The 25,911-nt window shown below is 44.2% G+C and overlaps 2 protein-coding genes, 1 long non-coding RNA gene and 1 pseudogene across 12 annotated transcripts in view; 2 read left to right on the top strand and 2 right to left on the bottom strand.

Moving 5' to 3' along the window:
- Positions 1-543: 543 nt before the first annotated feature.
- Positions 544-3,101, bottom strand: Fbxl17l1 (F-box and leucine-rich repeat protein 17 like 1; annotated as a pseudogene). Its single transcript, XR_015646906.1, has 2 exons — positions 2,937-3,101; positions 544-2,750 (listed from the first exon to the last, which is right to left on the bottom strand). The product of XR_015646906.1 is annotated as an F-box and leucine-rich repeat protein 17 like 1 (transcript).
- On the top strand, positions 2,204-18,264 carry B630019K06Rikl (RIKEN cDNA B630019K06 gene like). Its single transcript, NM_001301646.1, is given in 6 exon segments — positions 2,204-3,855; positions 5,267-5,346; positions 5,776-5,852; positions 5,984-6,061; positions 14,413-14,583; positions 16,710-18,264. A coding segment is annotated over 1 exon segment (297 nt). The 5' UTR covers positions 2,204-2,961; the 3' UTR covers positions 3,259-3,855; positions 5,267-5,346; positions 5,776-5,852; positions 5,984-6,061; positions 14,413-14,583; positions 16,710-18,264.
- The window catches only part of LOC147998150 (uncharacterized), a 49,321-nt gene continuing 25,943 nt past the window's right edge, over positions 2,534-25,911 (top strand). For 2 of the 8 annotated variants that reach the window (XR_015646915.1, XR_015646912.1), the window contains exons 1-5: positions 2,534-2,731; positions 3,804-3,855; positions 5,267-5,346; positions 5,776-5,852; positions 5,984-6,061. This is a non-coding gene — a long non-coding RNA (uncharacterized LOC147998150). Of the gene's footprint in view, positions 2,732-3,733; positions 3,856-5,266; positions 5,347-5,775; positions 5,853-5,983; positions 6,062-14,426; positions 14,584-16,709; positions 16,821-25,911 lie in introns of all 8 variants that reach the window. The other 6 variants (XR_015646913.1, XR_015646908.1, XR_015646911.1 and 3 more) reach the window with 5 other exon arrangements.
- Positions 16,484-24,803, bottom strand: Ssx1 (SSX family member 1). Of its 2 annotated transcripts, none has more exons than XM_087601154.1 (8): positions 24,699-24,803; positions 22,438-22,513; positions 21,712-21,826; positions 21,321-21,410; positions 20,578-20,627; positions 20,163-20,238; positions 17,046-17,156; positions 16,484-16,627 (listed from the first exon to the last, which is right to left on the bottom strand). In XM_087601154.1, exons 2-7 carry the CDS (start codon positions 22,480-22,482, stop codon positions 17,050-17,052), a joined length of 483 nt encoding a protein of 160 aa, XP_087457280.1. In that variant the 5' UTR covers positions 22,483-22,513; positions 24,699-24,803; the 3' UTR covers positions 16,484-16,627; positions 17,046-17,049. The 2 variants fall into 2 exon arrangements, with proteins under 2 accessions (XP_087457280.1, XP_087457281.1); XM_087601155.1 differs by having other exon boundaries at positions 22,378-22,513; positions 24,699-24,793.

A 25,911-nucleotide genomic window follows, 5' to 3' on the forward strand; every position in this document is an offset into this window, starting at 1 on the left:
TGTTTAGTTGAGCCGACAGCCTGCCAACTTGTTTATTTTCTCAGGGCTCCAGCTCTTGATTTTTCGTACTGTTTTCTATTTTATTGATTTCTGCTCTGGTTTTTATTACTTCTTGATGTTTTGGACTTGGTTTATTTTTTGGTTTTCCAACTTTTTAGTTGTATCATTAATTCATTTATTTGTGCTCTTTCTGATACTTTTGGTGATGTTTTTATTTATCTATATAGTGGTTTTTCAACCTTTCTAATGCTGCAACCGTTTAATATGGTTCCTCATGTTGTGGTAACTTCCAACTATAAAATTAATTTCGCTGCTACTTCATAAGTGTAATAATGTTGGTACTATTATGAATTGTAATGTAAATATCTATGTTTACAATGGTTTACAATCCCACAGATTGAGAGCTACTGGTCTATATTATTCAGTGGTTTAAAGGACTCAAGACTTTGCCCCAAAATTCATCCCCTGAACACACAAAGTAGTAATTCCTCCAACGAATACGACCCCATAAACCATTACATTATGACACAAAGAAATGGGAAATTTGTTCAGTCTTCTGCTGTATTTTTCACAAGAACATCAATGTCACAGTAAAACAGATTCAAACACACAATTACACGTGTTAAAAGTCTACTCAAATAAGGTACACTGATGTGACAGTAACATTTACAATTCATTGGCAGTTAATTCAGTAACAATGAAAGTAGCCACATTCTCCTGAAGGTTATTTCTGGCTAGTGCTAGTTAAATATCGTCCACACTGAAAACTCAAGTTCTCATTTTATAACCTCAGGTAAAAGAGTGTGGGAACAAAGACAAGAAACAAGGGAAAGGGGAGTTAATAACTTAGTACAGACTATCACAAAGTTTATTTCTAGCGCTGACAAAGCGGGACACTTTGCTTAGTAACTGACAGCGACATAAAATCCCCACCAGGCACTTCACTTCTTAACTCACCCAACCCCCAACATATAAGACTTCCGACTTCTGGTAATTCATTGCACATAAAGGTAAGGACAGACGAAAGAACAGCAGCGTACACAACACAGTTAGTTTGTTTTTCAAGTCAAGCTGGCCAAAAGTCTCTAGTTCAAGACCCAGATTCGCTCTTTAGTTTATGGGTGTGACCTTGAACCAGTCACTCAACCACTAAATTCCTCTTCTTCCTGGCTCACTGGTGTAAGTCATCTGTCCCAAAACACTGGCATGTCAGTTTCTTTTTTGAATACGGTAAATATTAACAGGACTTATCTCACAGCATCAAATGGAGGGAACCCATGAGATTTGTATATATAAAGCTCTGGTACAGTGACGGATCATGGTACATGCTTAATTGTAAGTTATTGGCACTAACTAGCAGCGATCAAACCAGAAGACAGTTTGAAAACTTTTCAAACATCGGTATGTAAAGCTGTTACCCACCAAATAGAAATTGCTCAAGTATGCATATATTTATTCCACAGAAAACTAATAGTTTCTATATCGGGATTTGCTAATGCAATAAATGAATCCTGAATTGTGGAAACAGACCTAATCTACTACAAGGCATTCAGCAGACTCCAAGCTTTTCTACTTCAAAACAGGCCTTAAGCACGGGGCTGACTGGTTGCCCAGTCTCCCCTTCAAGCGACCCCCGGGCTGTCAGGGAATCCCACTCCTCCTTGCACAGGGGAGGACAGAGACAGCCTCGGGAAGGGGGGCGAGGGGCGGGGGCGGGGTTGGGGGGAAACTCGCATCCCTGGGCCTAGTCGTCCATATCCACCTCAAGCACGATGGACCCTGGCAGCTGGTTGATGTCTAGGGGTTCTGGGGGCGAATCCCTAAGTAAACCACAGGGATCAGGGAGCCTCTGACAGTCTATGTTGCGGCTTTCCGCCTGCTGCTGGGAGGACCAGGGGGTGATGCTCCCAGCCCGGAGAGTGTCCCCGGTGGCTTCAATGAAGGAACACTCTGAGGCAGGAGAGGTGGGCCTGGAGCCCATCACTGGCAGGGGCTGCTCTGGGGCCTGGCAGTAGCCAGCATCTAGCGGCTGCAGCAGCAAGCCACCTCCCCCAACAGGTCCCCCGCCGCCGCCGCCGCCGCCGCCGCCGCCGCCGCCGCCGCAGCGCGGCTGGTTGCAGAAGGTGTAGTCGGGAACCTCGTCGTCCTTCCAGTTGCACACTAGGTCGGGAGCCAAGGGATGCTCGGACTGTGGCGGCAGCCCCTGGAAGAGCTGCACGGCGGCCGGCGGCCCCAGAAAGCGCAAGGGCCCCATGCTAGCCAGGAAGAGGCTCCGGCCCTGCTGCTCCCAGGCGGCCGCGGCGGCCAGCCCCAGCTCCTTGCAACGGGTGGCAGGAGAAGAGGCCGAGGAGGCAGCGGCTGCGGCGGCCGACGACAGCAGGAAGCGGCGGGCAGCGGCGGCACAGTCCTCGGCCGCCAGGGCCGCGTAGCGCGGCTCTAGGTGCTGCAAGGGGGAGGCGGCGTAGGCCGTGTCCCGCGGCAGCGGCGGCGACAGCGGCGGCTCCTCCTCTGGGCCGGCGGGGGCGGGCCCGCCGGGGCTGTGCACGATGAAGCAGAGCATGCAGGGCCCGCGGAAGAAGCAGTCCCGGTTGCGGGCCGCCGCCGCGGGCTGTGGGGACGACTTGGTCGGCGTCCGGCCCGGCAGTCGGATGAGAGGGCGCCGGCGGCGACACCAGCTGCAGCAACGAGGCTTCTTCTGGCTCGCACGGTTCCGAGGCTCCTTCGAAAGAAGGTGGCCCATAAAGACGGCCCTAGGAAGGGGAACAGAAATGAGTGGGACGGAGGCCTGAGAGGCAGGCTCCCGTGGCCGGGCAGGCCGCTAGCTGACTGGGCCTCTGGCCGCAGCGAGCTGCTCGGCGCTGCGCACCTGGCACCCTCGACGACCCGGGTGGGCGTCAGCCGCGGGGTACCCAGGCGGCCAGAAACGGGCTACATACTTTGGGCCCGGAAGCCTGGAGAAAGATGGGCCCGAGCTGTGGGGACTCGAGGGAGGAAGCGAGTCGGGTCGCTAGGCCGCTCGGTTCGGTCAGTCAGCGCGGTGGTAGGGGCAATGGCAGTCCTGCTCAGACCACTTTATCTGCAGCTCCGCCAACGGCGCGTGTGCCTGCGACACAACAGGAGCCGCAGGAGCACACCACCCACTCCAAGAGGGGGCGGAGCCGGCCTTGGGGGCGCGCCGGAGGGGGGGTGAAGGAGGGAGGGGGTGCGGGGGAGGAGGGGGGTGGAGAGATGGCTCACCTGGTTGGGTTGCCAGCCTGACAAAAGGCTAGCTACTCGCGCCCAGCCCCCCTGCTCAGAGGTTACTTGGGGGCCTGAAGCCCATTCCTCTCTTCTGAGGTGGGCCTTTTTTCCTCATTTTTTAAAATGTTGGCACTTGGAGCTATATTTTTGCCTCCAAGGACTACTTCCACAGTGTATCACAGAGGTTTCATGTGGGGTTTTTTTCTCTAGTTCCCCGGAAATGCTGTTTCTTTTTTGATTTCTTCTTTGACCCATTCCTCATTCAATGATGTATTGTTTAATCTCCCTGAATTTGTGTATTTACTGGAGGTTTGTCTGCTGTCAGTTTTAGGTTTTGGTGCATCGTGATCAGATGGGATGCTTAGGGTCATTTTAATCTTCCTGAAATTCTAGATTTGTTTTGTATCCCAGGATGTGGTCTGTTTTGGAGACCTGTCCTTGTGCTGCTGAGTAGAATGTATGCCCTTTGGTGTTTGTGTGGATTATTCTGTAGGTATTGCTTAAATCCATTTGATGGATGATACCACCAGATTCTCGTGATTCTCTGTCTACTGTCTGTGCAGATAACCTGTCTATTGGAGAAAGTGGAGCATTGAACTCACAGAGAATTAACAGGTTGGTGGTAGTCTGTGTCTTTAGGTCCACTGATAAGGACATTTTTAAATGGAATTGGGTGTGCCAGTGTTTGGTGCATATATGTTTAGGGTAGTAATGTCTTGCTTAATTGTCCTCTTGGTTAGAATTAAGTGTCCTTCTTTATCTCTTCTCATTAACTTTACATTGAAGTCTATTTTGACATATATTACAACAGAAATGCCAGTTGTTCCCTTGTCCCCTGTCTCATTTGCCTAGAAGACCTTTGTCCATCGTGTTACTCTAAGGCAGAGGCTAGGCTAGTGTCTATCTTTAAAACTTAAGATGCCTTTCTTATAGGCAACAGGTAGATGGATTTTGTTTCTTGATCCATTAAGCCAGTATGCTGTTTAACTGGAGAACTGAGGCCATTGATATTTAAAGTTAATATTTAAAAGTCTATGCAGACTGTAGCCATTATGTTGTTGATTTTTGGTGATATTATGTTCTTGGTACTTTGTGCTTTTGTGATGCTGGCTTTGTATTTCTGTCAACAATCTCTTAACTACGCGCATTTCTTTTGGCCGCCTGAAATACAACTTCCTGTGCTTTCTTTAGGTCTTGTTTATGAGATACAAAATTTTTAGGCTGTTTATAGCATGGGAAATTTTTCTTTCTTTCAGCTGTGGCAGATAGTTTTACTGGGTAAATTAGCAATGTACTGCATTGTTCCAAGATCTTCCGGCTTTCTACGTTTTCACTGAGAAATTTTTGTTATTCTAATAGGTTTTCCTTTGCTGTGACTTGCAACCTTTCTTTTGCAACATTCAATACACTTTCTTTGTTCTGTATACTTAGTGTTTTAACTGTCTTGTGCTGTATTTCTGGTCTGGTCTGGTTTATTTGGCATTCTGTGGGCTTCTTGTATTTGTATGGGTATGTCTTTTCTTAGTTTGGGGACTTGTTCTATGATGCAGATGTGATTGAAAGAGGGGGGGGGCACATTCCAGACGCAGCAAGCAGAACTGAAAAGATTTGGCCACTTGGTTCTGGCTTTAGAGTCAAGGATACAAAAAAGGAGTTATGGACTCTCCCTCTCTAACTAAGGGAAGCCACTGAGGCAAGGCTTGTCTTAGGGGTGTCCCTGCATGGAAGCCCAGATGAGCCATTGCTTGCCTCTATGAAGGTAAAGCTTAGAGTGTGTGGAGACCCCAAGGTGTTAGGGATGCCAGAGTCATGGGATACATGCCAAGGAGAGCTGCAGACTGGGTGTGGAATCAGCCCAAGAGAGAGAAGTGTGTTGCAGTCAACAAAGATGAATGAAAGGAGTTGGGGATCTGGGGAGTACTTTGACATCAGACGTGGAGATGCAGAATTTGGTATTTGCCCTGTAGCTCTTTGGTTTTGCTTTGATCCAGTATTTCCTCACTATGCTTTCTTTCCTCCCTTTTAGAATAGTAGACTGGGATCTCTCCATGAAGAAGAGGGGCAGAAGGAAGGCTGAAAAACTGACGTGAAACATGTGCTCCTATGGTAAGTAGCTAGTCAGTAGATTTGTAGGTATGGGTCCAGTGCACCTCTCTGGTAAGGTTGCAGGGATAGGTGGATTTGGCAGTGTGAGTCTAATGTCTCTGGCAAGAGAAGGGACCACATGTGCTTGGGAGTGTGGGTCCAGTGGGTGGGAGTAGATGAAATTGGCCCCATAACTACAAGCTTTGACTGTGTATAGGGTATGGAGGAGCTCAGCTGGGGCAAGGGCAAGGGCAAGGGTGGAGTTAACAGCAAAATTGAGCTCTGCTCTTAAAGGGGAACAGGAGCACATGCATGCACGGGACACATCTGCCGAGGTCTTTAATGAACTATGATAGAAAATGATCTGTTTCCTATGCAGCTGATCGTGTCACATTAAAAAAAGATCTAGTTCTTTTTATTTTATGTACATGAATTTGCCTGCATGTATAGATGTGTGCCACGTGCGTCCAGAGCCAGAAGAGGTGAGAAGAGGAAACGACAACTTTAGAAGCAGAGTTAAACACCAGGTGAGCGGCTATGTGAGTTCTGGAAACCAAATCCGGGTCCTTTGTAAAAGCTGTGTGTACCCTTAACCACAGAACGATCTTGACATCCACTGCTCCTGTCACTTTTACCTGTGGTGTTATTTTTTTTTTAGTTCTACGCATTGTACCAGAACCTGGCCCATGTGAAGTAAGTGAGTCACAAATACAGGATTCTGACACCGTGGAGGGAGGTATGTTTTAATAGATTTTGTTGTGGCATATATACATGTACACAATATGTTTTAACCATGACTATGTCCCATCACTATGTTGTATCCCCCCTCCCAATCCTCCAGAGCTCAGTGACTTTCTCAACTAGTCTTCTTTCTATTTTCACAGGGTTGGGTATGTTTCTTTATTTGTTTCTTTGTTTTTCTGTTTCTGTCAACCCATAACTTTAATTAAGGTTACCTAGAGGAGCATGCGTGGAGCAGTTATTTAGCAGATCCCTACCTGCCCATGTATTTTTATCACCATCAGTACCAAGTGCCCTGTTTTTGTCCCTCCCACTATTCCTGATCCCAATACGTTGGTAGAACCTACCCAGCCCTAGTATCTTAGTTAGGGATTTACTGCTGTGAACAGACACCATAACCAAGGCAACTCTTACAAAGGACAACATTTAATTGGGGCTGGCTTACAGGATCAGGGGTTCAGTCCATTATCATCAAAGAAGGAGCATGGCAGCATCCAGGCAGGCATCATACGGGAGGAGCAGAGAGATCTACATATTCATCTGAAGGTTGCTACTGAAATACTAACTTCCAGACAAGCGGGATGAGGATCTTAAAACCTCACCCCCACAGTGACACACCTACTCCAACAAGGCCACACCTTATAATAGTGCCACTCCCTGGGCCAAGCATATAAAAATCATTACATTCTACTTCCTGGCTCCCATAGGCTTATCCAAATATACTAGTCTATAAGGGCCATACCTAAACATAGCATAATGTAGAATACATACTACAACTTCAAAAGCCCCCATAGTCTACCGCAGTCTCAACAATGATAAAAGTCCAAAGTTCAAAGTGTCTTCTGAGATCCATCCAATCACTTAACTGTAATCCCCAGAGCAAGACAGGAAACCATCTGGGCAAAACTCTGCATCTCCATGACTAAAGTCAAACCAGTCATCAGATATGCAACTCCTTTTTCAACTTTATTGACTCCACAACTTCTTTCTCCTGGGCTGATTTCACTCTCTGTTAGCAGTTTTCCCACCAGATAGCTCATAGCTCTGGCCTCTTGAACATCTTGGGGTCTACAAGAGAGCTTCAATGTTAGAGTCTCTTGTATCAAGTTCTGGGATCCACATATGATGTTTTGGACTCCTCTAAAGGGCTTGTGTCACTTCTCCAGCTCAGCCCTCTGTAGCACGCTAAGCTCAGGTTGATCCACTCCACTGCCGCTGTTGTTCTTGGTGATCATCCCATGGGTACTGGCATCTTCAATATACTGGGGTCTTCTGCTGTAACTAGGCTTCACCAGTAGCCTCTCATAGGCTCTCTTCATGGTGCCAAGCCTCAACTACTTTGCATGACCCCTTCAGTCCTGGCCCATAAACTACAACTGGGGCTGCACCATCACCAAGGACCTTCCATAGCCTCTCACAGAGCCAAGCCTCAGCTGCTCTTCATGTCCCAGTCATGCCTTCAAAACCAGTACCACTTGGGTGACTCTTACACATTACCAAGTACAACTGCAGCACAAAGTACAACCTTGGCTATCTCTGGAACACAGCTTCTTTGTGGTCTCAGAAAACACTTCCCAGAGATTTCACGTCAGTGATGCTGGTCTCTTCTTAATCACCACTAATTTCCTAGCTCCAGCTGACCAGCATCAATTGTCCCAGGAGTCCTTCCTATTTTTTCACTCTAAAGCCAGAGCCACATGGCCAAAGCTGTCCAGGTCTGCTGCTTTCAGTAACTAGAACAGGACCCCCTTGGTCTATTGCATTCTCACCAGCTTTCTGTTTTCCAACTCCTTCACTGCCTAAGCTTGGCTGTCCTGGATCTTGCTCTGTAGATTAACCTTGAACTCAGAGATCTGCATGCCTGTCTCCCGGGATTAAAGATGTGTACCATCACACCTGGCCTTAAACTTTCCTTCACCTTGAACTTGCTCTGTCTCAGGCTGGCCTTGAACTCAGAGATCTGCTTGGCTTTATCTCCTGGGATTAAAGATGTGTACCACCATGCCTAGATCTAAACTTAGCTGGGTAGGATCTTGCCACAAATTTCCCACTCCCTTAATCTGCTATCTTCTAAAACATAGGGTTCAGCCCCACTTCACTTTCTGGTGCCCCTTTAACTGAACTCTTGAACCATATATCTTGTATATTTCCCTCTCAACTTGCTGCTTTTCATTAAAAGGCTCCTCATAAGGCAGAATTTTAGTAACTACACAAAAGAATTTATACCAGGATGTTTTGACACTTTCTGTTCCAAAGCAATTAATCTAATAAATTTCTTCACCTTAGTTTCAGGCAGACTCTTCAGACAATGTCCAAAAGAAGCCACATTCTTCACAAAAATGCCACAAAAACAGTCTCTATGCCACATACAGAAATTCTTCTCCTTTGAAACTTCTTGTGCCAACTCTGCACAATTCAGACCACTCACAGCAAAAAAAAATCTTCCATATTTCTTCTAGAATACCCCATTAAGCCACACTGAAAGCATTCTAATGCTTTCCAAATCCAAAGTCCCCAAATCCACATTCTTCCAAACAAAGACATGGTCAGGCCTATCACAGCAATACCCTACTCCTGGTACCAACTTCTGTCTTACATAGGGCTTTACTACTGTGAACAGGACATGATTGGGGCTGGCTTATAGGTTCAAAATTTCAGTCCATTATCATCAAGGCAGGAACATACACCACAGAAGTAAATTTCCCTCACCCTCTGAAAACATTAATTACCTAGAGATCCTTCTTAGGGGAAGAACAGTCTATCATAAGCCCCTCTTGTGTAGCAACTGTTACCTTTCTACCAGTCCTCAGGAATGGGAGAGAGGCTCATAAGCATTCTACCCTCTCTGTGACAGAATGTGAAGGCCCAATCTTCTGCAGGTATTAAGAGCTGCTGAGGCTTCAGTTATGCAAAGGCTATGTCATGTCCTAGAGACGTGAGTCCACACTACTCCACCCTCCCCTCTACCTCTTACATTCTTCCTTTACTCCCTTCCAAGGAGTTGCCTGACCCATGGAAGAGATGATATGCATGCCTCATTTAAAGCTGTGAATTCCACAATCACATATTCTCAACACTTTGTCCAGTTAAGAATCTCTGCAGCAAGTGCTATCAGATACTTCACTGGCCAAATCCAATAGCAGTAGTAACTTATGGGTGTACAAATGAATAATTAAGGACTGAAGAGATGGCTCAGTGGTTAAGAACCCTGAATGCTCTTCCAGAGGTCCTGAGTTCAAATCCCAGCAATCACATGGTGGCTCACAACATCTGTAATGGGATCTGATGCCCTCTTCTGGTGTGTCTGAAGACAGCTACAGTGTATGCACATACATAAAAATAAATAAATTTTTTAAAGTTAATAATTAGAAGAAAATTTGGACCTTATATCCAAATTTGTCATCTCTGTGTGCTAAAGTGAACACGGAAATCAGTCCATGGGACCTTTTCCTGATTGTTGTCATTATCAATGAATTAAGAGTTTTGATCTTAGTCATAATGTTTACGGCTACCACCATCTCCTCTTGACACTTGGCCCTTCTTGCCACAATTGGGATATTGTATATTTGCTGATAACTAGTAGACACTGTAAATCTGCTAAACCTCGGGGACAATGCTAAAATGCATGAATAACTTCCCTCTAAAAGAGTTATCCAGGCCACATTAGCTCTAACCCAGAGCTTCAGAAATCCTGCCTTGGAAGTAGGCACATCCACATATGTACTCCTCTAAACATAGATTTATACAAGCTGAACTGTGTGGGATGGTATAACAGAGCAGGGAACATATAAATTTCACCTTTTAACACACCCTATAATAGCTCTATCGTTTCCTTTGTGTCTTTGCTAGCATTTTCCTACTGTGAACAGACACCATGACCAAGGCAAGTCTTATAAAGGACAACATTTAACTGGGGCTGGCTTACAGGTTCAGAGGTTCAGTCCATTATCATCAAGGTGGGAACATGGTAGCATCCAAGCAGGGTGCAGGAGAAGCTGAGAGTTATACAGCTTCATCTGAAGTCTCCAAAAGGAGGACTGACATCCAGGCAGCTAGGGTAAGGATCTGAAAGCCCACATACACAATGACACACCTACACCAACAGGGCCACACCTTCGAACAGTGCCACTCCCTGGGCTAAGTATGTACAAACCATCATATTCCAAACTCTGCATCTCCATGTCTGATGTCAAAGTGGTCTTCAGATCTTCAACTCCTTTTTCATCTCTGTTGACTGCAACAAACTTCTTTCTCCCAGGCTGGTTTCACTCCCTGTTAGAAGCTTTCCTTAGTAGATAGTCCATGGCTCTGGCATCTTGAACATCTTGGAGTCTCCAAGGAAACTTCAATGTTATAGCTTTTTTGTTTCAGTGTCTGGAATCCACACAATGTCTGGTCTTGTCCAAAGGGCTGCAGTCACTTCTCCAGTTCTACCATCTGTAGCACTCTAAACTCAGGTTAGTCCACTCCACTGTCACTGCTGTCCTTGGAGATCATCCCATGCTACTGACATCTCTAATACTCTGGGGTCTTCCACTGCAACTAGCCTCTCATAGGCTTTCTTCATGGTGCTAAGCCTCATATCGTTGCATGATCCCTTTAGTCCTGGGCCATCAAGTGAAACTGAGGCTGCACCTTCACCAATAGCCTTCCATGGCCTTGCACAGGGCCAAGCCTCAGCTGCTCTTCATGTCCCAGTCATGCTTTCAAAACCAGTACCACTTGGGTGACTCTTACACATTACCAAGTACAACTGCAGCACAAAGTACAACCTTGGCTATCTCTGGAACACAGCTTCTTTGTGGTCTCAGAAAACACTTCCCAGAGATTACACCTCAGTGATGCTGGATTCTTCTTAATCACCACTAATTTCCTAGCTCCAGCTGACCAGCATCAATTGTCCCAGGAGTCCTTCCTATTTTTTCACTCTAAAGCCAGAGCCACATGGCCAAAGCTGTCCAGGTCTGCTGCTTTCAGTAACTAGAACAGGACCCCCTTGGTCTATTACATTCTCACCAGCTTTCTGTTTTCCAACTCCTTCACTGCCTAAGCTTGGCTGTCCTGGATCTTGCTCTGTAGATTAACCTTGAACTCAGAGATCTGCATGCCTGTCTCCCGGGATTAAAGATGTGTACCATCACACCTGGCCTTAAACTTTCCTTCACCTTGAACTTGCTCTGTCTCAGGCTGGCCTTGAACTCAGAGATCTGCTTGGCTTTATCTCCTGGGATTAAAGATGTGTACCACCATGCCTAGATCTAAACTTAGCTGGGTAGGATCTTGCCACAAAGTCCCATTCCTGTAATCTGCTATCTTCTAAAACATATGAATCAGCTCTATTTCACTTTCTGGTGCCCCTTTAATACTCAAACCATATATTTTATATGTTTCCTTTCTAAGTTTGCTATGCTTGTTCAGATTGCTCTTCATGAGACTTAACCTAAGAACAAAGTTTCTGCTGGGTTTTTTTTTTTTGAGTCATCCTTTGTCAATGCAATTAATATAAATCTCTTTACCTTAGACTCAGGAATAATCTTCACCAAAATACCACAAGAACAGTCTCTATGCCACATACAGAAATTCTTCTCCTCTGAAACCTCTTGGGCCAGCTCTGCACAGTTCTAACCACTAACAGCACAAAATCTTCCATTTTTCTTCTAGGATAGCCCATTATGCCCCACTTAAAGCACTCCACTGCTCTCCAAAGTCCCAAAATCCACATTCCTCCAAACAAAAGCATGGTCAGGCCTATCACAGCAATACGCCACTCCTTGTACCAACTTCTGTCTTAATTAGGGTTTTACTGCTCTGAACTGCTTACAGGTTCAGAGGTTCAGTCCATTATCATCAAGGCAGGAACATAGATAGCAGCCTCCAGGCAGGCATGGTGCAGAAGGGACTGAGAGTTCTACATCCTCATCTGGAAGCTCCTAGTGGACGACAGGCTTCACTAGGCAGCTAGGATGAGGCTCTGCAAGCCCACATGCACAATGACACACCTACTCCAACAGGGCCACACCTTCTAATAGTGCCACTCCCTGGGCCAAGCATCTAAAAGCCATCACACTTTGTTTCTTTAATAGTTCCACTCTATTCATTATGTTTGGTCTTTCTCATTCCAAGAAACTCTTAAACTTGCCGTTGTCAGACTACAGGTTTCTTCCTAAAGGTATTTTGCTCATCAAGCTGGGTAAAATTGGTGACTTGGAGTCCACTCTAAGAGGAGTTTCTGTGGGTCAGGGCTGGTCCAGACACACTAAGAATGAGGGGTAAATGGCATCTGAGTGGAGCCTCTGAAGATGAGAACAAGAGATCAATTTACCAGGCTCTACACTCAAAACAACTCAGCATGTAGTAACTGCTTTTCAATTCCTTGTACCTATAGTTTCTTCAGTACTTGGAGCCATAAGCTGAGGAGCCACAAGCTCAGTACTTGGAGCCATAAGCTCAACTTTAGGGCCTGACGTTCTGGTCCAACCGATATGTTAAAGAGGCTGAGTCAATTTGGACCTTACAGGAGCAGCCCATGTCAGCCAGTCCAACAAGCACAGTGCCCTTTAAGGCTGGCATCTACAGCCAGATTCAGTGTCTTTTCCAGGTGGATGTGTAACTACTGAGTACCCTCCAGGAAGCAAATTTCAGGTGCAAGCACAGATTGAATTCTGAATAACTTGGATACAGAACTTCCAGATGTCTCAGTTGACACCTGAATCATATAAGCTGTATTCATTGTGTATTTGGTATTTTCACAAATAGTTACTATTTTGGGATTCCTAATATATTCAGAACAAATCATATACATTTTGATTCCTATAGGCACATATGAAGAACACTTAAATATCCATAAATGAGTTGAGCTATGGGTGGTATTCTTCCATTCTGCATGAGTACAATACGAAGTGGTTAAGGCCATATTTTCAGAAGCCTAGAACACAAAGTCTATCCCACAGAGCACTGAGCACGCTACCGCAGCTGGAAAGCATTAGTCTGCCATTATTGGCATTTGCCTTGGGTGGATCTTTAGTACTTGACATGTGTGATTGTTCTGATGGCCATTTAGTGAGTGTTAGTGTGGCAGTTGACATGGTAAGGGCACTTCTAGAGAGGGACAATAATAGCCAGGTTCCAACTTCCATTTGTGGCTCCCAGTTTCCCTTAAATATAAGATTCTCTTCCTCTAACAGAGGACCACTAATTCTGCTTCAAAAGTGGACTATTTTCTCTTTGCCTTTCATCCTCAGGACTCTATTCCCTTGGTCTTTTAAGGCAGCATACAAAGTAATGAGTCTCATAATGGCATAGTCCCATATTCTTGGCTTTTAATCAGTCCATGTCCCAATCACCTCATCTCACCCCCTATCCTCATCTTCCTAGTCCCCTTCTTTCTCCCTGATTGTCCGTCCCTGTTACTACTTTCCTGGCCCCTGTATACAGAGTTACTCATTGTACCTCTTTAAGGACTCCACTGCCAATCTTATGATAGATATCCTTTCTAGTTTTATGTCCCAACACAAAATTACACAAGAACACTAATTTCAATGTGGTTACTCATTTAAAATTAACCCTGAATCATCTGTCTTTCTGCATTTGGCTTGTTGAACACATCCATTTATCAGCACCTGTGACTCCTCTCTGCATCCCCACGTGGTACTGAAGCAGAGGTCTCTTGTCTCCTCCCTCTCTACAGTTCTGTTCATCAGAGCCATATCCATAGGAACCCACATTACCTCTGTCACTCCTAGGAGAATTACACAGGGCATTATGGCTCCTCCATAATAAAGAATACTTCTCAGGGGCTGGAGAGATGGCTCAGTGGTTAAAGCACTGACTGCTGTTCCAGAGGTCCTGAGTTCAAATCCCAAATCAATGGCATGTGAAATGGCCTATGATACAGCTCACCTCATAGCATCGGCCATGGAACATTAAAAATAAGACTAGACCTGACTGCAGCCTTTATTATACCAGCAGAGGTTATGTGCCCCTTGTCTACAGTGGTCCAGAACCCTAGGTCTCATTTGTACTATCTATGTCCTTCAGATATAAGCCTTAACTCTGCTATTCCTTAAGCTCTTCTGCCTCTGCTGCCACTTGAGTCTGACCTTGGACTTGGCTCTAGTCCCACACTTGTTAGACTTCCCTTAGGCTCTGTTAAGTATCTACCTCATCATCTATTCATGTTCATATAAAATCCTTGTTAGAGTATCTTATTATTCTAGAGTGATAATAAGTGATACTGTTCCCTAGGTGTGTTGTATATGTTAGTCCGTCTTTACTGTTGAGCCATACCTCAGGCTAAGGAAAAGCATTCTCTTTTAAAGATTTATTCATTTTAATGTATACAAGTAGTCACTGTCTTTCAGACACACCAGAAGAGGGCATCAGATCCCATTACAGATGGCTGTGAGCCACCAAGTGGTTGTTGGGATTTGAACTCAGGACCTCTGGAAGAGCAGTCAGTGCTTTAACCACTGAGCCATCTCTCCAGCCCCTGAGAAGTATTCTTTATTGTGAGTTTTGGTGAGTACTGCTCACAACACTTTTCCTGTGATGACTCTACTGTCTTCCTTAACTTGTCCCTGTGTTGCTCCCTAAATTCTGTTCTAGGGACCTAAGTCAATGTTAAAATCGCTTAGAAATGTATTCAGTCACATTATGTACAGAGTCTACTCTTGTAAGCCCAGTACTCTAGAGACTGGGATACAAATATGACAATTGGGTTATAAAGCGAGTTCCAGTATGGCCTGGGATACATAATGGGAACATGTTTCAGTGAACAAAAATAAACAAAAAGGAAGAAGATATTTATTGTAGCCCAGGAGCGTCTATGATCCTGACTACTTGGAAGTTAACAGAGGACAACTGAAAACTTGATGCCAGCCTGGGCGATTTAGTGACATCTGAAAGTGACACAAACAACTGAGTGTGTATGTTAATTTTCATAGTCTGAGTATTTCAGAAATGTCTAGGACAAAGTAGTGAAAGTTCCACTTTTTTCCCATGCGTGATGAAATTTCTGAAAGTAATTATGTTGGAGGATCTCTCGTCTAATCACCAAGTGAATCTGTTAGAGATATCACATGGTATTGGTAGTTATATGGGAGGCAAGAATTTTTGAGAAATTAGCTCATTAGAACCATGTACTTGAGTCTGTTTCTTGCCTTGGGCCCTTCCTATATTCCTTGTTGGCCTCCCTAATCCAAGATGAAGGAACAGCCTCTCCTGTATGCTGCATGTATGTAAGAAGCATCCATCAACCAAACCCACTGAGACTGTAAGCTCAGAGTAATCTTTCTGTCTTTATTTCTTTCGGTCTCTTATCAGCAATGAAGCAGTAACTACTAATCCAGTGCAGCTTAGTGGTAGAGCCCTTTCCTCATATGCATAGGGTTCAATCCCTAGAGTCAGACATTACAACTTACTTCCAAAAAGCTAAAGTTAGAGAGTAAAGAAAATAACTGGATTTTCATAGAAGCAAGCATCTGTTTACACTGAGCCTCAGTCTCTCTGTTAGATGAAGGTCCCATGTGTTGTCAAGCAAAGCCAGATTCTCCCACATCACAGAATTTGAATTTGTCACCTGTGTGCAGACAGGAAAGGAAGCATGTACTAACCAAAAACATGAAATGGGATAGTCATGATCAGACACATTTCTGTGTAGCATGGCAGGTACCAGGTGACCCTAGTGATAACTTGTGTATGTGTGTGCAAGACGAGAAACATGTTAACATAAACCAATAGATGACTGCTCGGCAATCCTAGGCAAGGGGAGGGTAGTGCACTTCAGTGCAGGGATGACTGACATGTGATGCCTAAGATAAGTACAGGGCACGTTAACATTATATACGTGTGTGTGTGTGTGTGTGTGTGTGTGTGTGTGTGTGTGTGTGTTACATTGGGTATATGCCTTGCTGAATGAAATATGGGTCAACTTATATTTTCAATAGTTTTTGAGTGATTTTATGCATGTATGCATGGATGTGTGTGTGTTTGTGTATGTGTGTGCACGCACACATGTGTTCAGTTGTGAATATGAGAGGACAGTGTCAGGGAGCCAGTTCTCTCTGTCCAGCCTGTAGGTCTTTAGGATTGAACTCCAGTTGACTGGTCTGGCAGCAGGATCCTTTATCGCCGAGCTGTCTAGCCTGCTTGAAACCTTGGTTTCTGCCAGAGTGGCTGGCACACAGTAGGATAATACTGACAGAGTGCTTAGCATGTACTACTCCCAGCGCTGAGCAGATGCTTGCCATACAGCAAGATCTGTGCTTAAACAGTGCCTGGCATAGAAAGAACAATTCTAGTGGGGCTCGGCACAGTGATAGTAATAATAGGAAATGTCTGGCACAAAATAAAAGGATTCCTAAGAGGGTGTCTGACACATCCTATGAAATTGCTACAAGAACAAACACTTGACACGAGCCTAATTCATAACTGCACTAAAGTTTTATAAATAAATAAATAAATAAGTATGTATATATAGCGCTGATATTTAGTCTTTCAAAGTTGTAGCTGTGATCCTCAGTTCCCACCACATCTTCTTCCACCGTGGGCTTATTTCGACTCTCTGTGGTTGAGACACAAAAGAGAGAGAAATCCTAGTGAGTTGCCACCACCTACTCACTACTGTTTCCTCCTGTCCTTCACAGCCTACATGCTTTCCTTCCACCCAACCTCCAAGGCTCTGCTCCACCAGCAAACCCTCTGCTAGAGCACAGGGGCTGCCTCACCTCGTCTTTGATTTCTTCAGCCAGAGGAAGGTATGGCCTATACCTTGAGTGCTAACCTGGGATTTAGAAGCCCATGGCATCCTATCTAGGGAAAGTCTCCAAAGTATCCAGCACTGGAGTAAATGAAGCAGGACATGTTACTTCCAGCTCAATGTTGTACCCCAAAGGACTAGAAGTGGATGATTGGCTAGGGTCCAATACCGTATCGGAAAGATGTGTTCTGGGTGTTGCGAGACATGTCAGAGGACCACTTACTAATTCAATCTTCATCATCTTCTTCGGGATCACTAATCTCTTCATATATCACTCGAGTCTTCCTCTCTCGCAGTCGGTGGCTCCAAGCATTTACCTGAATACCACCAGCTCCTGAAATGTGGAGAGATTAGTGCATGAGAGCTAGGTCATTTAGGGCCTTTTCTCATCAGAAAAGAACAGAGCTGTCCCACACCCAAGACCATAGGCCTTTACATCTGCGGGCTCACAAAGATTGAGATGTCAGCCACATAGCAGTACAGACCAAAGGCTAGTTTGGGTTATGCCACATGCTGTCTGGTCCCCTCCCCATCCCCTGATAAAGATTTTCTATTTTATTCTCCATTAGGAGGAGGACCCAGTGACCATTCACTTATATTGTATGGATTTCAGGGTTAGCTTCAGAGCATGTAGAAGACTTGTCCATTGTCACATGGCTTTCAGAAGAAGGACACATGTAATTGTGATTATGGAGACACATTCTAGCATCTGAACTGGTGATGGGTGAGCTCAGCACCCAGAAAGGACTGGGATTTTCGGGGCCTATGCCAAACACCTAGAACATGCCAAGGAAACCAGAATATTGTTTTCCCCCATGGTTTCCTCTCATCCAACACCACCCTACTCTGTCTGTCTCCAGAATATGTGCTTTCTCTTGGATGTGCAGGTGTCTCTGAGCCTAGTACTCCTGGAACACATTGGGTTATTCCTCCCCGTTCTGCCTCCTTCAGCAGTTTTTAAACACTGAAGCACTCATTGGGGCTGTCAGTAGCATTTCTGTATTGTCTTAGAGGTTAAGTATCTTCTCGTGTATTTTTCTAAAGGTTATATTAGCATATATTAGTTATGTATGTTATTCCATTTCATTATGACATTTTGTATACATATATAATGTGTCTCGATCATGTACACACCTAATTATTCTCTTAGGTCACGACATGCCTTCCTCCCTACCACTAGATTCCCTTTTATTTCATTTTGCTTTGTATGAGTGAGACCCAGTGAGTTTAATTAGGCCTTTTCCCCTGGCAACTGGCAACTGCCTTCATATCCTCTGAAAGGGGCAGAAACTGGTGAGCCCCTCCTTCCACAGCAGAGTGTTGAAGGGCTTGATCTTTTGCAGGTATGTTTAAAGGATTTTCATAACATTTTAATCACATTTGACAAAGTATTTCACTTTTTGTAACTAAATAAAAAAGAACACGGGTGTTTAAATTGGAAAGAAATGTCCTGAGTAAACCGCGTTTCCAGGGCTACAATGTTTGCCTTTATAGTCTTAATAGACTGTCATTTGCGCAAGCAGAAAAGATGTAATTAAGAGTGTGGAGCAAAGAAAATTAGGCGAAGAAAAGCACTGGAGGAACCCACAGGCTTTGGGAAAGGCAGGTACTCTGTGAAGTATAAGGCCGCACACACAGGCTCGTGGTGCACTACGTGGACAGTAAGAAAAGCGTGGATACAGTGACGGAGACGGCACTGCATACACCATGACGGTGTGTGCAGATGAGCGCAGCAGGGAGAAAGAAAGGAGACATAGTGATCTAGGTATCAAAGAACCTCGTGCCAGAGGTGGTGAGAACAAGATGCAGGTGAGAACACTTCAGGTGGGATTGGACAAGGTGGCGCCTACACCATTTCTGTTGCTATCAAGATGTGTCACTTATCATGAACTTCCTTTCATTCAACTCCCTGAGTCATGCACGAGGGAGTCTATGTACAACTAAAAGAACATTGTTTCTGAGCTCGGAAACAGAATTTATTGCCTTTCATTGTATATTTGCAATTTTAGTTCATGTATGTGGACCATGTTTGTGGGTATGCCTGTGGAGGAAGAGGCACTGTGTCAGATCTGGAACCGGAGTGTCCTACATACTTGCTGTCAGGATCCCTTCACTCATTCCCTTAGCTGTGTCCTCTAACTGTGCCACTAACTCTCCACTCCCAGAACTCTTTCTACACTAGACTGGACCCTGCAACTGTGGAAACCCCCATTCCATAAAGAGTCGGGTGCCTCTGACTTGAGACTGTGGGGCAGAAGTTCTTGGGTCCTGAGGTTAATCAGAGTGGAAGGGGTCCACCATGAAAGCCCTGTAATTTCTAGAGAGATAAATGCATGTTCCCTTCACAGAACAGAAACCAGCTGGCTGTCTCTACATGGAAAGCGAGTGTCAGGATGAAAGTCTCGGGGAGAGAATAACTGACAGGAGCATGATGTGGACTTCAGAAACGAAGGAAGACATGACTACACTTCAGTAGTCTGGGCTACAGATTGGAGAGCTAGGGAAACTGCTCTTTGACCAATAATTCAGCACGATTGTGACAATCCTCATTATCAGTACTCTATTAAAATGCTCTAATTGAAGCCATGTGGGTCCAACCAAAAACCTGTGGTTGGACAGGCCCCATGGGAAAACGCATTACTATGATTTTGCTGAATGAATGTAGTGCAAACTGTCTTCTAAATTCATCCATCTCCACCCATAGGTAAGCAAGCTCTCAGACAGCATCAGAGAAATTGTTTTGCACAGTGAATGGTGGCTAGTGCAGAAACTCCTATCTGAGTAGATTGCACTAATAAGGGTACAGATCGCCCAGCTAAATACCAAACATATATCACACACCTTCCTCCCAAGCTCAAATTCCATCACAGAAGATGGGATCGAGAGGTTTTAAAAGGCAGAAGACATTTGGACCAGAGCAATATAGTGTTTGAGGGACATAACAAGGTTGTTAAACTCATGAACACACAGTAGTCATCTTTGCCTCTATAAGACCTGCACAAGATCAAGCCTTCCAGCACTCTAGCATGTAGGAACTCATGTGCTCTTTATGGGAGGGAAGGTCAGTTTTCTTTAAGAGTGTGGCCTCTGGTAGGTCAACCATACTCTACTGGATCGTTCTACGTCCCACAGTATATAGATAGCACAAACTGGGTTTGAGTTTGTTTATTTTTTTTATAAAAATATATGGATGTTGGGAGAAAGATCTTTTATATCCATTAGATGAAAGAGTGGAGTATGTGTGAATACAATTAAAATACAATATCTTCAAAGAAGTAAATAAATACCACATTGAAAAACAATAAATTATGTTAAGACTAGAGATTAGATTGCAGCCAACCTGCCAAATTAGAACCATTCTTTCCAGAGGCAAGTCTTCCTTTCACATTATGAATACTTATGGTCACTGATGCCAGCTATAAAAGAGAATCAGAGATAAGGCATGTTGGCAAATAGTAATCCTTGGTGTATTTCTGCTACTTGACTTAGGGTATTCTAATTTGCCGGGTAATATTTAGGACAGGACCTAGCAAATAAATAAAAACTTCACACACCAAAATTAACCAGACCCAAAGATTCAATGACCTTCCATATAGTTAAAATCGGCATTTGAAACAGCATGTGAAGCTTCCCATTAAAAATTTACATCTATATTTATACAGTTCTCCACCACCAAAAAGAATACTACCTCAACAACGTGGACATGAACTGAGGGACAAACAGGGTGCACCGCTACAGAAGGAAGTGACACTTGCCTTCATCCGTTTCCTCGGTGGCACACCATAGGTTTCATCAGAACATTCATCTACAGAAAGTGACAAATCAGAAGGTTTTTGTTTGTTACTAAATATTCCAAGAACTCGGGAGTCTGCTGATTTACGGAAGGCTAGATTGGAGAGTGAACCCATGTGTGGAAGAGAAGCTGGCAGAGCCTGGCTCTAGTTCACCTAACAACAGAAGCATTAGCGCTAGTGTTCTTTTAGAAGTCTCCTTCTGGTTGTTTAGGAAGTGTCAGCTAAGCCTCATCACCATCTAAACTTTCCAATGTGTAATAATGAAAATTTTTACTTAACACATGAAACAATTTGAATAGTCAGGTGTTAACTATGTGAGGAAGAATAAGTTATTGAGCTCAGTACTATTGGGGGCTACCTAGTGTGATTATTCGCCTTTATTCTCAAACACTGTGCATAAATTTCAGACCGGAGTTTAGATCAAGTAACGTGCTTGTTGGGAGCACTGGGGAGTCACAAGCCAGTAGGACACAGGACATTCTGACTCTCTTTCAAGGTGTTACACATTGGCCATTTATTTATTATCCAGAATAATGTACACAATAACATGTTAGCACTTTATATGACAGGATCTTCTACATAATCCTCAGAATGAACTCTTTTCCCACGCAGCCCTGATCTGAAGAAGAAAAGAGCTGCCTGTGACCTTACCAGGCATCTTGACTGAGAAGGTGCTCTTTCACAGCCCCTCCCTGACCACTCACCTTCACTGTCATGAACTTCAATACATTCGACCACAGACTGCTTGGCCTGCTCCTTGCAACGCATGAAAACTGGTTGGTTCACTGTGACCCCTAAGAGGAAGCAAAATGCTTGTTTTTAACAGGCAGCACAAAGAGGGAAAATGCTGCTAAGATTTGGGGTACAGCACATATTTTAAGACCCACAAGAGGCCTGAGCCCTACTGCCTATGGTCTATGCTGTCAGCCCTACCCAAGGGAGCAAAGAGCAGCATGTCCAGCAAGCACCTTGACATTCCTCCATGAAGAAAGGTTTGGTGGGAGAGGGCCCTGCTACATGTTCAAAAGAATTTGTGGCATAAAAAACAAACTGGAACCCCCCCCAAGGCTGGTCTAAATCCAGATTTCCTATTACCTAGGCCAGTCATTCTGATGTAGTTCCTTTTCATATACACGTAGGCACTTTTCTGCCATTTGGTCAGCTTTCCCCACTCTTCATCAGAAAAGTAGGCAGAAATATCCTGGAAGGCCTAGAAAAAAAAGGAAGTGTAAGTTCTGGCTATTCTCTGCTGGACCTGTGTACTCTTCATCCCAGAATGCCCTCTGTGTTGGAGGACCTTAGTGGTCTACCTAGAGAATCAAGACAATCAAGGGGTTGGGGATTTAGCTCAGTGGTAGAGTGCTTGCCTAGCAAGCGCAAGGCCCTAGGTTCGGTCCCCAGCTCCGAAGGGAAAAAAAAAAGATTAGAAAAAAAAAAGACAATCGATCCTGGGAAATGTGAGGGTCGATCAAGAGATGTGAGTAACAGCCTTTTCCCCAGTAACTGGTAATGCTCAATGCTGCTTATTTATATTCAAGGGACTGAGTGTCACCCAGTGAATTTAGTACTAAGTCACTAATCTGAAGTTTTCAGGGATGCTGAGGACACGTGGAGCATTTGTGCATGGAGAGAAATCCTGAGACTTATGTAGGTCCAGTGGAGACTATGATCCTTGTCCCAAGTGCCTCCTTCTGATAAGTCATTCTACAATGGCCATGGTCACTCAGCTCCTTCTGTCCACCAACTACCTGGTCACCTCACCTTGCATATATTCTTTGGTTCACAAAACACTTCCATGGGGATCTTTGCACAGGAACTCACTGTTTTCGTGCCAATGGGGTCACTGTGGTTTTGAAAAGACACCATCTTGTCTTCTTCTGACTAAAAACAAAATGTCCTGCGAAAGAAGGAGTTGCAGATAGACAGTAATGGTCAATACCTGAAATTTTCTTGTATTCCTTTTTACCTTGAGATCATCTATCCTTGACTAGGTCTACGGGAGAGCTAGGAATCAGTTGGATTCCATGAGCATGGATGAAAGTATCTTGAGTTGTTGAGAGTGAGTCAAGCTTCTGTCCTGATTAGTTGCACTGGAGTATTCATTGAGATTAATAGAAAAGAGAAAGCTATTGAATTGGGCAAGCCCATGTTCTCACCCATGCAAGGAAAGATTGATTTCATAGAAGATAAGAATCAAATAGTTGTCACTGGAAGATGGGTGGTGAGGAGTTCAGAAGAAGGTACACCAAGCACCAAATACAGGTAGAGAAGACGAATAGCTGCTAATGTTTTACAGGACCCTTTAGTGACCACAGTTTGTAGCTACCGATGGTGAATTTGTAAGGGAAGAGAAGAGAAGCCAGAGTTCCTTTCTTATGCCTGTAACAGAGGGTAGTTGGGAAACTGAGATAGAAGGGTCACAAAGGACAGACAAATATGAATTAACCATATTTGGTAAGCACACACAGGTATATCTGGAACCATCATACTTTTCTTATATTTTGCCTCCCATGTTCCTTTCCTGTGGTCTCTTCCAGCTCTGGGTGGTTCCTGAACGTTTCCAGAATTTTCCCTTCATTAGTAAGTAAATTCTTTAGCTTTTTATTAAAAAGTAATAGACACAGAGAGGCTTCCCACACACCCACTTGAGGGAAACACATGCAGAGACTCACAGCCAAACATTGAGCGGAGCTTAGGGAACCCTGCAGAAGAGGGGGAGGAAGGATTGTAGGAGCCAGAGAGATCAAGGACACTAGAAGAAAAGTTAAGAATCAAATAACTTTGACCCATAGAGGCTCATAGAGACTGAACTGACAACCAGGGAGCATGCATGGAACTGAGTTAGGCCCCCTGCACATATTTAACTGTTCCGTAGCTTGGTCTTATGTGTGGGAATTCAAATAACGGGCTGTCTCTGATTCTGTTGCCTGCCTTTGGGATCCTTTCCTACTGGGTTACCTCTAGCCTAAATAGAGGATGAGCCTAGTCCTACTGCAACTTGATATACCAAGGCTAGTTGATATGAATGGGAGGCTGTCCTTTTTCTGAAGAGGAACAGAGGAGGAGTGGATGTGGGGAGAAGGGAGGTGGGGGAAGGACTTGGAGGAGAGGAGGGAGGGGGACTGCGATTGGGGGTTTAAAGTAAGTAAGTAAATAAATAGATTTAAAAGTAATAGACACAATAAACTTTTTAATAAAAGACGTTTCTGGGCACCTGCTGACACTTAAATACATGTCTCTACATCATTACCCACTCTTAAATGGTTTCCCCTTGAGACAGGATATGACTAGGTTGCCAAGGAAACAGAGAAACCATGGGCCCAAACACTTCTCCTGTACCTGCCTATTAAGGAATTAAGATAATTTAGATCACCATTTTGTGGTGCAGTGCCCTGCATCGTGTATAGATATTTCGTGGTGTATGCAATGTAAATTTGGTGAGAGGATTGCCACAGGTTTAATAGTCTCCCCAACTGATGGTTTCCAGGGATCTAGGAAATGGATATATAGCTATGCTGTGCTGAAAAGGGGGTGGGTAGTTAAGTAGAGTGAATTCTGGGCTATTTCTGGGCTAATTTAGAAAATCCTTTGAGTCAAAGATACACTAATCAGGGATCCTCAAGCTGAAGTCCCCAGAACATTTTTAGTGAGGGGACATTGAGGTGTCTCTGGGACCATGAAGACTATGTCTTCATCCAAGAGGAGGTTGGAAAGTAGCCCCTCTGACACAGATTATTTGGTGTCACTGAGGTTGGAGGAAATCTTGAGACACATAGGTTGTTTCAAGTTTGTGAAGCTAAGAGTCATTCCACTTCCCTCAGAAATAGTGACACACATCTGTCAGACATAAAATGGTCATAGTTTCTAGAATCCTTAAGTAATTACCCAGTAATGATTTATCTCAAACAACAGTTGTAAGGGTTGAGGAATGTTGGAGACACAAGGAAGGCCCAAGTTAGCCTTTACAGGCTAACTTTTCTATCTGTGCAGATTTAGTTTATCAGGGCATCCCCAAGAAAGAACCTACATCAAACGGGGAGGAATAAAGGACTCTTTCTCCAAAAAGAGACCCAAATAAGTACCTTGATTCAGCTGTCTCTAGAGATTCAGCAACCAGAGCAGTCAATCGCTATGAACTCCTCAGCGAAGTAGGTGGGGCAAGTGAGGTAAGAATGGAATGTTGGATCCTGGGGGTTCCAGAACAGAAGTACATCACAGAGGGAATGTACTAAGTGTCCCCACCTAAAATATCATCATCCAGCTCCCTGGCATTGGCTACTCTCAGGTCTGTTTACCTGTTGACATGTTCATTCCTACGGATACCTGGGATTTCCCTTATATCCAGACTATCCTCTACTGTGCAGTTATTTATCTAAAACATGGCTAACCACTTCAAATCTTTCTCCTCTGTCTTCCTTAGTCTTCCAACCTGGGATCTCTTTAAAATAAACTCATAACATTTAAATTATTTATTAAAGGAAAGCATTAGAATTGAAATTATTCCTATATGTGCTCTTTTCCCAAAGACCCAAGAACTTGTTTTCTATTAATATTCTTATGAATAATAGCAAAACAGTCTCCATGTGGTTAGAGTTTATGGTGCTCTTTAAAGGGTCCCAGGTGCTTCTGTTAGGAAGGCTTCTCTACTCAAATAGTATACACCTCCACTAGCCCCTTAATGCCCTCTAGACTTTGCATTCTGGGGACTGCTCTGTCAGTAATGTCCTGCACAGGGCTGGAGAGATGGCTTTTCATGGCTGGAGAGATGGCTCAGTGGTTAAGAGCACTGACTGCTCTTCCAGAGGTCCTGAGTTCAAATCCCAGCAACCACATGGTGGCTCACAACCATCTGTAATGGGATCTGATTTCCTCTTCTCGTGTGTCTGAAACAGCATACTCACATACATAAAATAAATAAGTAAATCTTTAAAAAGAATAGTGCCCTGCTCAGAATGACCAAGACCTTTCTTCTGGCAAGGAAATAATGGCTCATGGACCTTGGGACCAGCATTAAGATTTTCACTGCATATTCTTATGTTTTCTTCTTAATCACTTATAAAAATGAATTTTAAGTCATGTTACAAAGGAATGGCTTCCCCCTCCCCACCCCCAACTGCCGCTGCCCACAACCAGCATTATCCTAAATGGAGAAGACTGTGAAGTAATCCCTCTAAAAACAAACAAGTCAGGGCTATCCACTGTCCCCACTCCTTCTCAATATACTGCTTGAAGCTATAGCTGTAGACAGAGGTACTTCATTTTAATCAAGGGATCAATCAGTTAATAAAATACTAT

The sequence above is a fragment of the Rattus norvegicus genome, chromosome X (assembly GCF_021556685.1).
Source record: "Rattus norvegicus strain SHRSP/BbbUtx chromosome X, alternate assembly SHRSP_T2T, whole genome shotgun sequence".
Classification (NCBI taxonomy): domain Eukaryota; kingdom Metazoa; phylum Chordata; class Mammalia; order Rodentia; family Muridae; genus Rattus; species Rattus norvegicus.

Coding starts and splice junctions, on each gene's coding strand:
- Ssx1 (XM_087601155.1), bottom strand. CDS start 22,482: ATGGTGTCTTTTCAAAACCACAGTGACCCCATTGGCACGAAAACAGTG. Junction 21,827..22,377: donor AACCAAAGAATATATGCAAG/GTGAGGTGACCA, acceptor TTTTTTTTCTAG/GCCTTCCAGGATATTTCTGC. Junction 17,157..20,162: donor GAATGGTTCTAATTTGGCAG/GTTGGCTGCAAT, acceptor TCCACATTTCAG/GAGCTGGTGGTATTCAGGTA.